The sequence below is a fragment of the Melanerpes formicivorus genome, unplaced genomic scaffold, assembly GCF_026170545.1.
Source record: "Melanerpes formicivorus ecotype bairdi unplaced genomic scaffold, bMelFor1.0.p_v2 SCAF_93, whole genome shotgun sequence".
Taxonomy (NCBI): domain Eukaryota; kingdom Metazoa; phylum Chordata; class Aves; order Piciformes; family Picidae; genus Melanerpes; species Melanerpes formicivorus.
Window position 1 is genome coordinate 624,180 of NW_027142445.1, and position 14,918 is coordinate 639,097.

At 61.0% G+C, this 14,918-nt stretch overlaps 1 protein-coding gene across 3 annotated transcripts in view; it reads right to left on the reverse strand.

Annotated features, from left to right (window-relative positions):
• Positions 1–2,268: 2,268 nt before the first annotated feature.
• Positions 2,269–14,918, reverse strand: part of EPHB1 (EPH receptor B1) — a 67,148-nt gene continuing 54,498 nt past the window's right edge. For all 3 annotated transcript variants that reach the window (XM_068165859.1, XM_068165860.1, XM_068165861.1), the window contains exons 13-17: positions 14,132–14,281; positions 12,320–12,513; positions 10,954–11,109; positions 9,126–10,328; positions 2,269–2,645 (exon numbers count right to left, since the gene is read on the reverse strand). In XM_068165859.1, coding sequence (XP_068021960.1) covers positions 10,220–10,328; positions 10,954–11,109; positions 12,320–12,513; positions 14,132–14,281 — 609 coding nt within the window. In that variant the 3' untranslated portion in view covers positions 2,269–2,645; positions 9,126–10,219. The remainder of the gene's footprint in view (positions 2,646–9,125; positions 10,329–10,953; positions 11,110–12,319; positions 12,514–14,131; positions 14,282–14,918) is intronic.

Here is a 14,918-nt window from a genome sequence, read left to right on the forward strand (position 1 = left end):
GGGGTTGGGTTGCTGGTTGGACTTGGCCCTAGAGGTCTTTTCCACCCTTAATGATTGTCTGATGAGGGAGGGGGAGAGGAGGAAGGTCCACAGCAGCATGAAGAACAGTGAGGTCTCGCCTCCAAAGGCAGTGCCCAGGGGACTGCTGCCAGAGGCAGGGAGGGGATGCAGATGAGCAGGGAGCATGTCTGAGCAGTGACATTACAAGCAGGGCTTGTAAGGGACAGGCTGTGACATTTCAGAACTGTGGTTGGGAGGTGCTTGACATTCAGGGGGAGGCAGCCCTGTCTGCTCTGTCTCCTGCAAAGCTGTGCCCTGCCAGAGGCAGCCTGCCTTGTCCTCCCTGCTGCCCAGCTCCCTGACAAACTCTTGATCCCATGCTGGCCTCCAGAGGCTCTGCAGGGTGGTCTGGCAGCAGGTCAGGCTCAGGGGAGGTCCCCCAGTGGCCCAAGGCTTCAGAGAGTGGAGAGGGCTGGTGAGAAGCCTGGTGAGGACTGGCACAGCCTGGCATTGGAGCCACAGGAGAACTGGAACTGGTTACCGGCACAGTGCTAAGGCAGGGGCCAGGGAGGAGAAAGGACCCTGATGGAGGGAGGGAAGGGAGCAGAGCCCAAGGGCTCCAGAGCACAGCAGTGCCCTGCAGCCCAGGCAGCCGGCTCTGCCCTCCCCTCGTTCCACGGCAGTGACTCTCCAGTGCCTGTCTCACTGTCAGAAACGAGCAGCTTTAAAGTTTTTCTCCTCAAGCCATGGCTCAGCTGAGCAGAGCAGGAGCAGACTCTCCCTCGGCTCTGTCACCCCTCCCACTGCTGCTGCCAGAGCAAAACAACTCAAAACTTTCCTTTTGTCAGAGCAGGAATCGCTGCTTGTCAGGAGCTGCCCTGCGGCTGCTGCTGCTCGGAAGGAGCAGCTCTGCTGCCAGAGGGGAGGCAGCAGCTGGGGCTGCAGAGCACCACAGGCACACTGCTGGCAGAACCACAGCATCACAGCCAGACAGGGGCTGGAAGGGACCCCCAGAGACCATCCAGCCCAACCCCCTGCCAGAGCAGGGCACCCAAGGCAGGGCACACACAACACATCGGGGGGGGGGGGAGGGGGGGGGGGGTTGGAAAGGCTCCAGAGGAGACTCCACAACCTCTCTGGGCAGCCTGCTCCAGGCTCCAGCAGCCTCACACCAAAGAAGTTTCTCCTCATGCCGAGGTGGCACCTCCTGGGAGCAGCTCCTGCACCTTTGGAGGAGCTTAGTGGGCAGTGGGCAGCACCCTGTGCCAGGCATAGAATCACAGAATGGGTTGGGTTGGAAGGGACCTCAAAGACCATCCAATTCCAACCCCCTGCCATGGGCAGGGACACCTCCCACCAGCCCAGGCTGCCACAGGTTTTCTGCACACCTCCAGGGATGGAGACTCCACCACCTTCCTGGGCAGTGCCCCTGGAGCTGCAGCCACAACAGCTGAGAAGCAGAGACCTCAGGGCCATGCTGTACCAGTACCAGTGGACATGCTGTACCAGTGGACACCTCCCTCCCTGCAAGAACAGCCCAAAGGCAGAGAGCATGGGCAGCCCACAGCCCTCGCCTCAAGAGCTGTCCCAGAGAGCTCCTGTGTCTGAACCCCAAGGACCTGGGTGGTTGTTGCACATCTCCAGACTTACCCAGGTCCAGAACCTGCCTGCTCCAGCCCTCGCTGCTGCCTCAGAGCTTCCTGTGCTCACACCATGCCTGCAGGTCAGCTGCCCCCAGCACCATCCCCTAGCTGGACCAAATGGCCAAGTGCAGCAGAGGTGAAGGAGGAATCCCTTTCCCTGCAGTCATTTTCCACCACCCTTAAGGCAAGCAGGTTCCAGCTGAGCACCAGCAAGACTCGGAGCAGCCAGGAGCTGCAGACCACACTTTCATCCCAGCCAGCAGCTCCCAGTGTGGCTTCCCTGAGCCACAGCACACCAGAGAAAAAAACAAACTCAAACCAAACCAAACCTAAAACCCCTCAAAACCCCAAACAAATCCTCATGCCAGAAGATTCTTCCTCCTGGCTTTGTGCTCCAGCAGCCTCCGGTAGGGATCTCAAAGAACAAAGCCACTTCAGCTGCAAAGAGGAGAGCCGAACCCGGCAGCCACCAAAGCTCCTGGTTAAGAGAAGGAGCCAGGGAGAGCTGCCAGCTCCTCCCTGAATATTCATAGAGACACTCACCCAGCTCCGCCCCGCGGGGGAATCAGCCCGGACAGAGCAGGGCAGGGCAGGGCAGGGGCAGGGGAAGGCAGGAGGCTCAGACTCATTTCGCTGCTTTTATTGAGTGCAATTTCCTCTTTAGTACAACTTCCTCCGAAAGTTTACTGTTACAAACTCCGACAATTGCAACACAGTCAACAAACCGGGACGGGGGTGGGGGAGACCAAAAAAAGGCAAAAAGACCAAAAACAAAATAAAAAGGACAAGGTGTAGGCTCTTTTACAGACATCTCACTGGATATGTACAGGACAGGGGACAGGGGCAGGCTCCGCAGGGCACGGAGCTCCGGCGCCGCTGCAGGGAGCTCCCGGATCGGCATCTGCTGCGCGGGGGGGAGAGCAGTCCCTGGGGACCGACACCAGCCCCTCGCTGGCCCTTCTCTGGCGCTGCTGCCCGGCTGCGGTGCTGGACTCAACATCCCTGCAAGGCAAGAGGGAGGGGAACAAGAGGAGGGTGAGACAAACTCGAAGGTGCTCCCCAGGCTGCTCCTTTGCAGCTCAGGTCCCCCTCGCAGTGGGGACGGCACCTACAAAGGCTTCTTCCAGCAGGCACAGCCCCTCAAAGGCCAGGAAAACAAAGCAGGGTTCATGGATGTGCTGCCAGGGGCATAATGGCACCAAAGGCACTGCCTCCACTGCCCTGGGGAGGGGGAATGCAGGAGACGCTTCCTAAGCGAGGCTGAGCCGCTCACGGGGGCAGAGGTTGAGCTGTCCCCGGGAGCAGAGGTTGAGCCACCCCCGGGAGCAGAGGCTGAGCCATTCCAGGGGGCAGAGGCTGAGCCGCCCCCGGGAGCAGAGGCTGAGCCATTCCAGGGGGCAGAGGCTGAGCCGCCCCCGGGAGCAGAGGCTGAGCCATTCCAGGGGGCAGAGGCTGAGCCTCTCCCGGGAGCAGAGGCTGAGCCTCCCCTGGGAGCAGAGGCTGAGCCATTCCAGGGAGCAGAGGCTGAGCCACCCCCGGGAACAGAGGCTGAGCCTCGGTGACATTTTGATTACATCATTGCATTGCCATGGCCAAGAAATGCTTCCTTCCCCTCTGTGCAATGTGGAATCTCAGCACCCTTTGGGCTGGAAAAGCTCTTTAAGGGCATTGAGTCCAACCAGCCCTGAGCTCTGCCGAGGCTGGGGCTAACCCTCAGCACCCAGCTCTGCCTCTTGGCAACACCTCCAGGGATGGGGACTTGGGCACCTGCCTGGGCAGCCAGGAAGCTCCCCAGATCCAAGGCAGGAGCAAAGCAGCAGGCACCGTGAGATGCCTTTTCCAGTGTCACCAACTCAAACCTAAATCATTCTCTCTGCTGCCAGGGGGGGAAGGCAGAAGGTCCCCAAAGCTGCAGAAGGGCAGCCCCAGGAGCACTCCCTCTTCACCCTGCAACCAGGCAGTGACACCTGGCAGCAAATCCCACTGCAGAGTCTCAATGGAGAGCCAAAGATGCTCTCAGCATCCAATTGCACCTCGGAAACAGAAAGGCACCGGGTGGAATCACAAAGCCACCGACTGCTGTGCCCCTTCCCTGGGCCACCAGTTCCTGGGGCTCAGTGCTGTGCTCACTGCTGGGGCTCTCTCTGCCTCTCCCCCCATGCTGCTGCTTCCCACACCCAGCTCCAGCTGGGGCTGACATTTCTCTCCTGTTAAAATCCATCACACCCCTGAATGAAAACCTCTCTCTGCTTCAGCAACCCAACCTTGCTGTGAGCCTCTGAATCCAGAGCATCCAATGAAAGCTCAGGTGCTGGGTGCGGGCAGAAGGCTGCATGGCCTCCTGCAGAAGCTCTCTCTTGGGCTGCTGTGCCTGGGCACCAGAGTCACCTCCAGCCTCTGGAATAGGAGAGCCCTGAGCAGGCTGAGTTTGCACTGTGGCCTGGCTACAGCCCCTCACTCTTCCTCCCTTGCTCGTGGGATGTCTCCCCCCTGGCCTGGCCCTGCTGCCTTGGCTGCCCAAAGCCCTCCTGCAGGCAGCAGCCTTTAAGCACACAGCCCCCAGCCCCCGTGGAGGATTTGTGGCAAGGCTGTTCTAGGAATGACCTGAAGCCACTGCTGTGTGCCAAGCCCTCCCTGCCCAGCTCCTGCCCTCACTCAGCCCTTGTGAGGAGAGGAGTCACATCTCACTCCTGTCCCCCTGGGAGCCTCCCAGAGCCCCATCCCCATGCAGGCAGCAGTGGGGTGGGGGCACAGCCCTGGCACCCAGGCACCAACCGCAGCCAGAAGGTCAGGGCCTGGCCCCTGACCATCAGCAGCATCTGGCTGTGGACACTCCCCGAGGTCCTGAGGCTGGGCAGTCTGAAGAGAGCTCACCCAGAGCACAGTGAGGAAAGCCAACCCAGCCAGCTGATGGGCACCCAGTTGGTGCCCACCTGCCCCTGGAAGGCTCCAGCTCCCATTTCCAGAGCAGGGCTCACCTTGCTCTGTGGGCAGCACTTGGCATGGTCTGCACCTGCTGCTGCCAGCCCCAGCCAGGCCTCAGCACCTTCGATAACTGCACTGATGGTGACCAGAGCTGTGCTGCCTTCTGTGCCTTGCCTTCATGCAGGGGTCCCAGTGAGACCCTTGAGGACAAGCACCAGGAGAGGAGCAGATCCATCACTGCCACTGCCATGCCAGCTCCTGGGCAATGTGCAGCGATGAGGGAGAGGAAGGGAAGGCACAGCCCAGGCTGGTGGCTGGGGAAAGCTTCCCAAGCTTTGTTTACTTGAGAACACAGAGGAAAGTTGACTCCAATTAATTTGTTGGAGTGGATAGGCATTAATCCTCCTACACTCATCCAGAATTAATGTGGCCTTAAGCAGATTGTTGCCTAATCCACTTCCACGTCCCCCCAAAAGGGCTCCTCCTGTTTGGGAGCCAGTGGAGTTCACTTAATCCACTTAACACTCACGTGGCTGGCTGGCTCAGATCCACCTCCCCCACACCTCCCTCCAGAGATGGGCCAGGAGACCTCAGCACCACCCAGGGCCACCCTCCCCAGCGGTGCAGCTGTGATCCCTGCCCCTGGCAGGGCCTGCTGGCACCTGGTGACAGCCCCAAAGCAGCCACTGCAGCAGAGCCAGCCGGGGGGGCACAGCCAGCAGAGGGAGAGCAGAGGCAGCAGAGATGCTCAGGCACAGATGGGGAGGAAGCAGCAGCTCTGCTCAGGCTGGAGAGGCACTCCCCACACTGCCAGCCATGGCCCTGGGACACCCTGCCAGGGTGCCAGCATCTCTGACCCGGATGAAGGGCATCGTGGTCACCTTGGGCAGATACCTTGCCTTGCCCAGCACTGATGTGCTCCCCTGAGGTGACCAGAGGGAGCAGACTGACTGCCATGGATGCTAGGAGCCCCAAAGGGATCTGCCTGGTTCCTGTCTCTCATCTCCCACCAGGCAACACCCAGGAGCAGCCTCCTCAGTAAGAGGCAGCCCCTGCAGAGGAGAGGAGGTCTGCAGGGCTGGGCACCGAGTGTGGGAGCTCCTGGAGCAGAGGTACAGGAGAAGGGAAGGGGAATGGGGAAGCCACAGCCCTGTTTTCATGGCAGCAGAATGCACGGGGCTGGAAGGCACCTGCAGAGCTCATCCTCTGCAGTCAGCAGGGACATCCCCAACTGGATCAGGCTGCTCAGAGCCACATCAAGCCTGACCTTGAATGCCTCCAGGGATGTGGCCTCCACCACCTCCCAGGGCAGCCTGTGCCAGTGTTCACCACCTTCATTGTGCAGAACTTCCTCCTGATGTCCAACCTGAGTCTCCCCTGATCCAGTTTCAAACCACTGTCCCTCATTCTGGCACTCCCAGCCCTTGTCCAGAGTCCCTCCCCAGCTCTCCTGGAGCCCTTCAGCTCCTGGAAGCTGCTCTGAGGTCTCCCTGGAGCCTTCTCCTCTGCAGGCTGCACAGCCCCAACTCTCCCAGCCTGGTCCCACAGAGGAGGTTCTCTCCAGCCTCTGATCATCTTGGTGACCTCCTCTGACCCTCTCCATCAGCTCCAGGTCTCTCTTGTGCTGGGGCCCCAGAGCAGGACACAGCCCTGCAGGTGAGGTCTGCCCAGAGCAGGGCAGAGGGGCAGGATGCCCTCCTAGATGATTCCCCTAGGGAAAGCAGCATTCCAAGCACCAAAAGCTGCCAGGCTCAGAGCTCCTGCTCTGAGCTCACTCTTATTTAAAACTCATCCTCCTGCTGCTTCTATCCTGAGCCTGCCCTGGCTTGCAGCAACATTTAAAATTAAATATACATAAGTGTGTGTTCACAGAACTGTTAATTTGAAGGGCATTAAATGCCACAAACCACGTCCTCTTCCCTTCCCCTCTCTCCAGGCAGAGGCACAGAACAAGGCTCTCAGCACAGGCTCCCCTGCCAGGCTCAGCAGCTCGCTCTGGCCTGGGATGTGCCAGCAGCTGGGGACACAGCAGGGCTGGTGCTGGAGGGTGTGGAAGAGGAAGGGCAGTTGCAATACCTAGCCCAAGCACACCAGGGAATGGTTTGGGTTGGAAAAGAGCTTTAAAGTCATCGAGTCCAACCACTCTTCAGCTCTGCCAAGGCTGGGGCTGACCATGGCCTCAGCACCACAGCTCTGCCTCCTTCAAACCCCTCCAGGGATGGGCACTCAGCCACCTCCCTGGGCAGCCTGGGCCAGGCTTGGAGAACCCTTCCAGGGAAGAAGTTTCTCCTAATCTCCAACCTAAACCTCCCCTGGTGCAACCTGAGGCCAGTTCTCTCATCCTCTCTCTTGTTCCTAGGGAGCAGAGCCCAAGCCCCACCTGGCTGCAGCCTCCTCTCAGGGAGCTGCAGAGAGCAATGAGGTCTCCCTCAGCCTCCTCTTCTCCAGGCTGAACACCCCCAGTTCCCTCAGCTGCTCCTCCCCAGCCCTGTTCTCCAGAGCCTTCACCCACCTGGGGCAGAATAGACCAAGACCCACTTGGCTCCAACCTCCTTCCAGGGAGTTGTAGAGAGGGAGAAGGTCCTGGACCCCTCGTGTCCCAGGCCAGGAGGATCTTTGGTCCCTGAGACACTGAGCTGAGGCTCAGAGCAGGCTCTGCACACAAGAATCCTTTCTGGTACACTGCCACATGCAGAAAAGGCAAAACCACCACAGACATAGCATAACCCCCTAAAAGGGACAGGCAAGGGCTGAGGTGTTTGCAGTTGCCATAGAGACGCAGAGGAGGAGCTGCCAACTGCAAAGTGCCTCCCTGAGCAATGGCTCAGCCCAAGGTGGGCTCCCGTGGCAGCAATCCGGGCAAGGGGCTGCACCCAGCCCTGGCTGCTCAGTGCAGAGGTCAGTCTGGCCCCTCCTGCTCCCCACAACACTCTCAGGGTGTTCAAGGCCAGGCTGGATGAGGCCTTGAGCATCCTGGGCCGGTTGAGAGGTGTCCCTGCCCATGGCAGGGGGTTGCAGGAGATCTCTGAGGTCCCTTCCAACCTGAGCCGCCCTGTGGTCCTGTGCCAGGTGCTGGCATGGCCTGGTGGCATGCAGCAGGGCAGGCACAGAGGTGGAGCTTTGGGATTTGGTTCTTTGCTGCCATGCTTTCAGCTTCCTTCTGACAAAACAGAGAGGCTGAAGCCCAGCCCCAGGGGCTGCCTGGCCCTCACTGAATGCCAATGCGGCGCCGCAGCGCGTTAGCATGCACGGAGCTGCTGCATCTGCTGCTGGCTGTGGCAGCAGCCTGGCATACAGAGTGGGGCCACCAACACCCCCAGGGGACCAGCCAGCTCCCAGCAGCCAGGAGAAGCAGCAGGCCCTGCTGCTATAAACAAGGGGGGGGTCTTTGCTCTGCCTCCTTCCCTGGGGGGAGCTCAGGGAGCTGAAGCCAACTCATTGCTGCAGCTGGCTCCTTCCTGCCCCTCAGCAGAGCTGCAGCTCAGCCTCCTTCCCATCCCCATTCCCTCAGGAAATAAAAACAGAGCAGCCCAGGAGGCCTTCAGCAGCTGCTGGTGTCACAGAATGGTTGGGTTGGAAGGGACCTCAAAGCTCATCCAGCTCCAACCCCCTGCCATGGGCAGGGACACCTCCCACCAGCACAGGCTGCTCAGGGCCTCAGCCAGTCTGGCCCTCAACACCTCCAGGCAGGAGGCAGCCACAGCCTCCCTGGGCAGTCTGTACCAGCCTCTCCCCACCCTCATCCTTAGGAATCTCTTCCTCCTCTCCAGTCTCAGTCTCTCCTCTCCCAGCTCATAGCCATTATTCCTCATCCTGGCACTCCCAGCCCTTGTCCAGAGTCCCTCCCCAGCTCTCCTGGAGCCCTTCAGCTACTGGAAGCTGCTCTGAGGTCTGCCTGGAGCCTTCTCTTCTGCAGGCTGCACAGCCCCAACTCTCCCAGCCTGGCCCCACAGGGGAGGTTCTGCAGCCTCTGATCATCCTCATGGCCTCTACTCCAGCAGCTCCAGGTCCTTCTTGTGCTGGGGGCACCAGAACTGGCTGCAGTGCTGCAGGCTGTGGCTGCCTCCTCCCAGAGGTGTTGAGGGCCAGGCTAGATGAGGCCCTGAGCAGGCTGTGCTGGTGGGAGGTGTCCCTGCCCATAGCAGGGGGTTGGAACTGGATGAGCTTTCAGGTCCCTTCCAACCCATTCCATGAACTTGGGGCAGGGACTGGTAGCCCTCAAGGGTGCCTCTTGCTGCCAGTGCAGTGCCCACAGGAGCACAGTGCCAGCTGACCACAGCTGGCACACAGCCACCCCAGAGCCTCCTCCAGAGCTCATCCATTCCATCAGCTCCCAGCACAACATGCCAAAGGGCAGGAGCTTGCCCAAGCTCCCAGGATGCAAACATTGGCACACATCTGGCAGTGCCCACCAGGACCATCTGCAAAGCTGACAAGGGCAGGGAAAACACCAGATAGCCCAAAGGGGAAGCTCCACTGGGAGAGGCTTTAAGGAGGCAAGCAGCAACACAGCTAGGAGGACAGACAGACAGCTGGACAGAGGCACACAGCACCTACCTCTGGAGCCAGGGCTCCTAGGACTGAGAATCAAGGTCAAAATCCTTAGGTCCACAAGATGGGGGCAAAAAAAAGTCCTCCACAGTCATCTTCCAGGCACCTGCCAGGCTCTGGAGGGCTCAGCAGTCTGTTCCCAGAGCAGCCACCCCTCCTTCTCCAGCAGCCACCAACCCAGTCCCAGGCACAGGGCAGCTCCTCCGGGCCCTCGGTGTCCTGCTCCCCGGGTGCAGGGTGCTGAGCCCTGGCTGGGGCAGCTCCCTGCTGCCTGCTGCCCCCAGCGGCTGCAGCAACCACCCTGGCCCTCCCCAGGGCTCTCGGTGATCACAGTCAGGGACAAGGAGGGAGCCCACAGAAGGGGAGGGGGCGGGGAGGCGCAGGGAGCACACACACAGGGGACACCTCCACAGCCAGGGCGGCCTTCGGGGGGTGGGGGGCTCGGGGGTTTGTTTTGTAATCCTTGTGTTTCCTTTTTGCAAAAAAAATGCAAGCAAAGGAGGAGAGGCAGCAGCCCAGGCCCCGCAGGGAGCCCGGGCCCTGGGCAAGGTACATCTCTGCTTCAATATGAAGCCATTAACCGGGTCGAGTCGCGTCCCCCAGGCAGCGCTCGCACCAGTCCTGCGGTGGCTGCCGGGGCGGCAGCCGCGGGGGCCTCCGAGGACGCTTCCAGCTGGTCCCCAGCAAGGCGAGCAGGGAGGGATGGCCAAGAAGGACAGGGAGGTGGTTCCTCAGGACCGGGAGGCTCCGTCTCTGGCCGGCCCCTTCCTCCTCAGCTCCGAGCGCTGCTCGCTAGGGCAGCTGGACTGGAGTCTGCTGTGCGGGGCTGGGCTCTGCCGCCCCCAGCGCTCTGCTCTGTCTTCACTGTTCTCTGTGGGTCTGTGTTTAAATATCTGCTCTGTACATATGTACAGGAGTTCCCAGGCTGCTCCCGCGGCACTGCCAAGTGTGCTGCTCCTGGGGAGGAACCGAAGTCAGCAGCCACAGCTGAGTCCCAGGAACATCCTTCAGCCGCGGCCGCAGTCCCGGGCAGGGCGGTGCCTCGGTCCCTCTCCTCCCGGCTGTGCCCTCCCCGTGCCCTGCGGGTGGCAGGAGGGCAGTCAGGCCATGGAGCTGGGAGACTGACTCATCTGTACCCGCATGGACTGCACGCTGTTCAGCAGCTTCTTCTGGTGCCCAGCCAAAGTCACTCCTATTCTCAGGAGGTCTCTGAAAGGCAGGCAGAGAGAGGGCAATCAGCAGGCAGCCCGGGGCGGGTCTCTCTGTGTCTAGGTGAGGTGAAGGACGCAAGCTCAGCTGGCCCACACCTTGCAGCAGAGGAACAGCCACAAAGCCCAGAAGCAGCCCCATGAGCATCACTGGAGGCAAGATGGGACCCAGAGCAGGGAGAGACCTGCAGCTGGTGCCCAGATGGTGAACATGGGCAGCTCCAGACTCGGGGTGAGATGGATGGTAGGACCAGGGGCAGGAGATATAAACTACAGCACAGGAACTTCCTCACTGTGAGGGTGTCTCAGCTCCTCTCTCTTTTGGGACTGGGGCGCACAGAGCTCTGGAGCAGGCTGCCCAGAGAGGTTGTGGAGTCTCCTCTGGAGACCTCCCAGCCCCATCTGGATGTGTCCTGTGTGCCCTGTGCTGGATTCTATGGTCCTGCTCTGGCAGGGGGCTGGACTCAAAGATCTCCAGAGGTCCCTTCCACCCCCTAACATCCTGTGGCCCTGTGATGTTCACACCCTTCCATTGCAGGGGGCCTAGAACTGACCTCCCCACCTCCACCCACCCTCCCCTGTGCCCTGGGCAGCTTTCGGGCAGCCTGGCAGAGCGGGCGACTCACTCGGAGGTGATCTGTGCGACGAGCTGCAGGGAGGTGAAGCCGGCGGCCAGGAAGCTGTCCCGGTACTGGCTCATCTTCACAGCGCTCAGCCAGTCGTCCACCGAGGTGAAGGCAGTGAAGTCGGGGATGGAGCGGTCGAGGAGGGGCTGGGAAGGCCTGCGAGGGGACAGGGCGCTGGGGACGTGCCCAAGGGGCGCCGCAGAGCTGCCAGGCACGAGCCCGGCTCCATCTCCCTGCGCCCTGCTGCTGCCCCAATGCTGCTCCCAGCACCAGCCCGGGAGGCCACGGGCAAGGCCTCTGCCATGGGCACAGCAAGGCTCTGCCAACAGCACTCTGCAAGCCCCAGGCTGGAACCCAGCTGTGGCAGCCATGGGCACGGCTGCACAGGCAGAGCAGACCCCACACGCCCCCAGCCACAAGGGGTGGGCAGGTGGCACCCGATGGGATGAGCTGATAACATCTCCATGAGTCTCTCTTGGCCTGCACAAAAGGGTTCAGCCAAACAAAGAGCTTACCCCACTCAGATGTCACCCCCAGGGTGGCAGAGGAGCCCTCCCCATGCCAGCTGCCCTGCAGGACCCAGCTCATGGATGGCCTGGGCCCAGGTCCTTTCCCGAGGAGGCACCAGGAGGGCATCACACCAGTGCCCATCTTGAGTAAGGGCCCCCAGGCACCACTCTGGCACTGCCACAGCCAGGAGCAGCAACTGCCCTGCAAACCACAGGTTCCCCAGCCCCCCTGTGCCCAGCAGAGGGTGAGTGCCCCTGACTTGTGGCAGCCACTGCTAATGGCAGCTGCTGGATGCATGCAGAGTGCAGGATCCCTTAGCCAACCAAGTCCTTAGCTACCTAGAGCAAAACCAGCACATCCCATGGGTGCCAGGAGCAACATCCTCACGTTGGCACCCTTGGGCTGGAGCACACTGCAGAAACCACCTCCTGGACCTGCTGGCAGCTCTCACTGGGAACAGACTGTAGCTCACCTGTGTGGTTGGGGTTTCCTGGCCAAGGGATTTGTAACACAGTACAGAAAGAGCTACCCTGAGCACACTGCAGGCTGGGACTTGGCTGAGGGCTGCTGGGCGCTGCTGCTTCTGGTGGTGTGGGGATGCTGCTAGGGATATGCTCAGGACTTCTGTTAGCTGCTTTGCCTGTTGAGGGTTTCCAGGACGCCTGCTGTAAGTGGGGCTCTGAGACTCTGCAACGCTAAGGATCCTACAACGCTGCAATAAAGGACTTCTGGGAGGGCTTCCTGAGCTTCTCTGCACTTCTGCAATCTCGCTGCTATACAGCAGCAGGGTGGGCGCCTCCATCGCTCCCCCCGTGGCAGCCCGTAGCGGGTAAGAGGAGAAACAACCCCGACTCACACAGCGGTGACGGCAGCCAGGGCCTTGAGGCTGGCCGGGTTGCGAATCATCTTGTCCAGGGTGCTGACGATGTCCCCGAAGCGCGGCCGCGCGTTGCGCTCCTTCTGCCAGCAGTCCAGCATCAGCTGGTGCAGCGCCGCGGGGCACTCCATGGGCGGCGGCAGGCGGTAGTCCTGCTCGATGGCGTTGATCACCTGCAGCCAGGGGGCACCGCCCGGGGCGGGGGGGGGCACTCAGCGAGGGCACCCGCAGCGAGGGCACCCACAGAGGACACACAAGCGAGCGGCAGCGCAGAGCCGCTGGGCACGGGGACGTGGCCAGGCTGCAGCAAAGGGCCGAGGCCAATCGTAGGAGATGCAGCAAAGGATCACAGAACTGTCAGGGCTGGAAGAGACCTCAAGGCTCAGCCAGTTCCAACCCCCTGCCATGGGCAGGGACACCTCACACTACAGCAGGTTGCTCACAGCCACATCCAGCCTGACTGCAAACACCTCCAGGCAGGAGGCTTCTACCACCTCCCTGGGCAACCTGTGCCAGGCTCTCACCACCCTCATGGGGAACAACTTCTTCCTCACAGCCAATCTGAATCTATTTCTATATTTGTTCCATCTCCCCCAGTCCTATCATTACCCAAGGGCTGGGTCCTGCACTTGGGGCACCACAACCCCAAACAACCAAAGAACCTTGGGGCAGAGTGGCTGGAAAGCAGTCCAGTGGAAAAGGGTCTGGGGGTGCTCTCTGACAGCAGCTGAAACTGAGCCAAGGCATGCCCAGGTGGCCAAGAAGGCCACCAGCAGCCTGGCCTGGATCAGGAACAGTGTGGGCAGCAGGAGCAGGGCAGGGATTGTGGCCTGTACTGGGCACTGGTGAGGCCACAGCTGGAGCACTGGGGTCAGTTCTGGGTGCCACAGAATAGGAAAGGTGCTGCAGGGTGTCCAGGGAAGGGCAGCAAGGTTTGGAGGGCATGGAGTACAAGGAGCAGCTGAGGGAGCTGGGGGTGTTCAGCCTGGAGAAGAGGAGGCTGAGGGAGACCTCATTGCTCTCTGCAGCTCCCTGAGAGGAGGCTGCAGCCAGGTGGGGGTTGGGCTCTGCTCCCCAGTCTCAGGTGATGGAAGGAGAGGCAATGGCCTGAAATTGTGCCAGGGGAGGCTTAGATTGGAGAGGAGGAAAAATGTCTTTGCTGCCAGAGTGGTCAGGGACTGGCAGAGGCTGCCCAGGGAGGTGGTGGAGTCCCCAGCCCTGAAGGGGTTCAAGAAGCTGCAGCTGTGGTGCTTCAGGATGCAGTTCGCTGGCCCTGGCAGCTGGGCTGTGGTTGGGCTCTGATCTTAAAGAGGTTTTCCAGCCTCAATGATTCTCTGAAGGCAAAACCTGAGCCACCCCCAGCCACTGCTCTCTGCAGGCTCAGCTGCCTGGCTGGGCAGAGGTGGCAGAGGCTGGGAGGCAGCTGCCAGCCCACCTGATCAGCAGCAAAGGAGCAGGAGGAGCTGCTGGCTCTCCGAGGTCACTCTGTGCTCTGATGCTGCCGGCGCTGCGGTCCTGCTGCTCATTAGCTCTGTGCAGTGCAGTTCTGCAGTCAACTGCCAGAGCTCCTTCCACGCTCCTAAACCCTCTGAAGGTTTTCAAAGGCCCTGCTGCTTCCTGCACTCCAATTACCAGCGCTGCCTCTGCCTCCCCGCTCCCCTCCTCCCGCCCTCTGCCTCCCCAGCCTGTTTCATCTCCCAGCCAGGCTCCCAACAGCAGCAGACAGGCTGCGGGGCTCCCTTTGGGCAGCCTCCCACCCCCCAGAGCTGTGGGGGAACCCCCAGTGCTTACATCCTGGTTGGACATGTCCCAGTAGGGTCTCTCCCCGAAGGACATCACCTCCCACATGACGATGCCGTAGCTCCAGACGTCGCTGGCCGAGGTGAACTTGCGGTAGGCGATGGCCTCCGGCGCTGTCCACCGCACTGGGATCTTCCCCCCCTGGGCAAAAAGGGAAAGCAGGTGGGGAATGGTTGCCTAGGCTCAGCTGATAGGAGGAGAGGATGTGGCCTAGAACTGTGCCAGGGGAGAGTTAGGTTGGAGAGGAGGGAAAATGCCTTTTGCTGCCAGTGTGGTCAGGGACTGGCAGAGGCTGCCCAGGGAGGTGGTAGAGTCCCCATGCCTGGAGGGGTTCCAGAAACCTGTGGCCATGGCACTTGAGGACAGGGTTTGGTGGCCATGGTGGTGCTGGGTTGATGTTGGACTGGGTGATCTCAGAGGCCTTTTCCAACCCAAGCAGTTCTCTGAGAAGTGACCCCCATCAAGCCAGGGCAGGTCCAAGCTCCTGGCTGGATTGGGAAGCGCTGGCAGCCACGTCGGGGGGCAGAGGTGCTGCGGAGGGGGCAGCATGCAGGGAAGGGACTGCTCCTTGGGCAAGGACCACTGGAATGAGAGGGGAAGAAACCACCAGAGAAGCCAAGACCTGGGGGAGGAGCAGAGCCAGGCCTGGGACTGAGTGGAGGCAGGGCTGCAGTGCCCACGTTAGTGCCACCACTGCTGCGCCTCTGCAGCATGCTGCTGGCTGCTGTGGAAGGAGGAATGGCAAAAACATTTGATTTGAGTAAGCAGCAAATGGAGG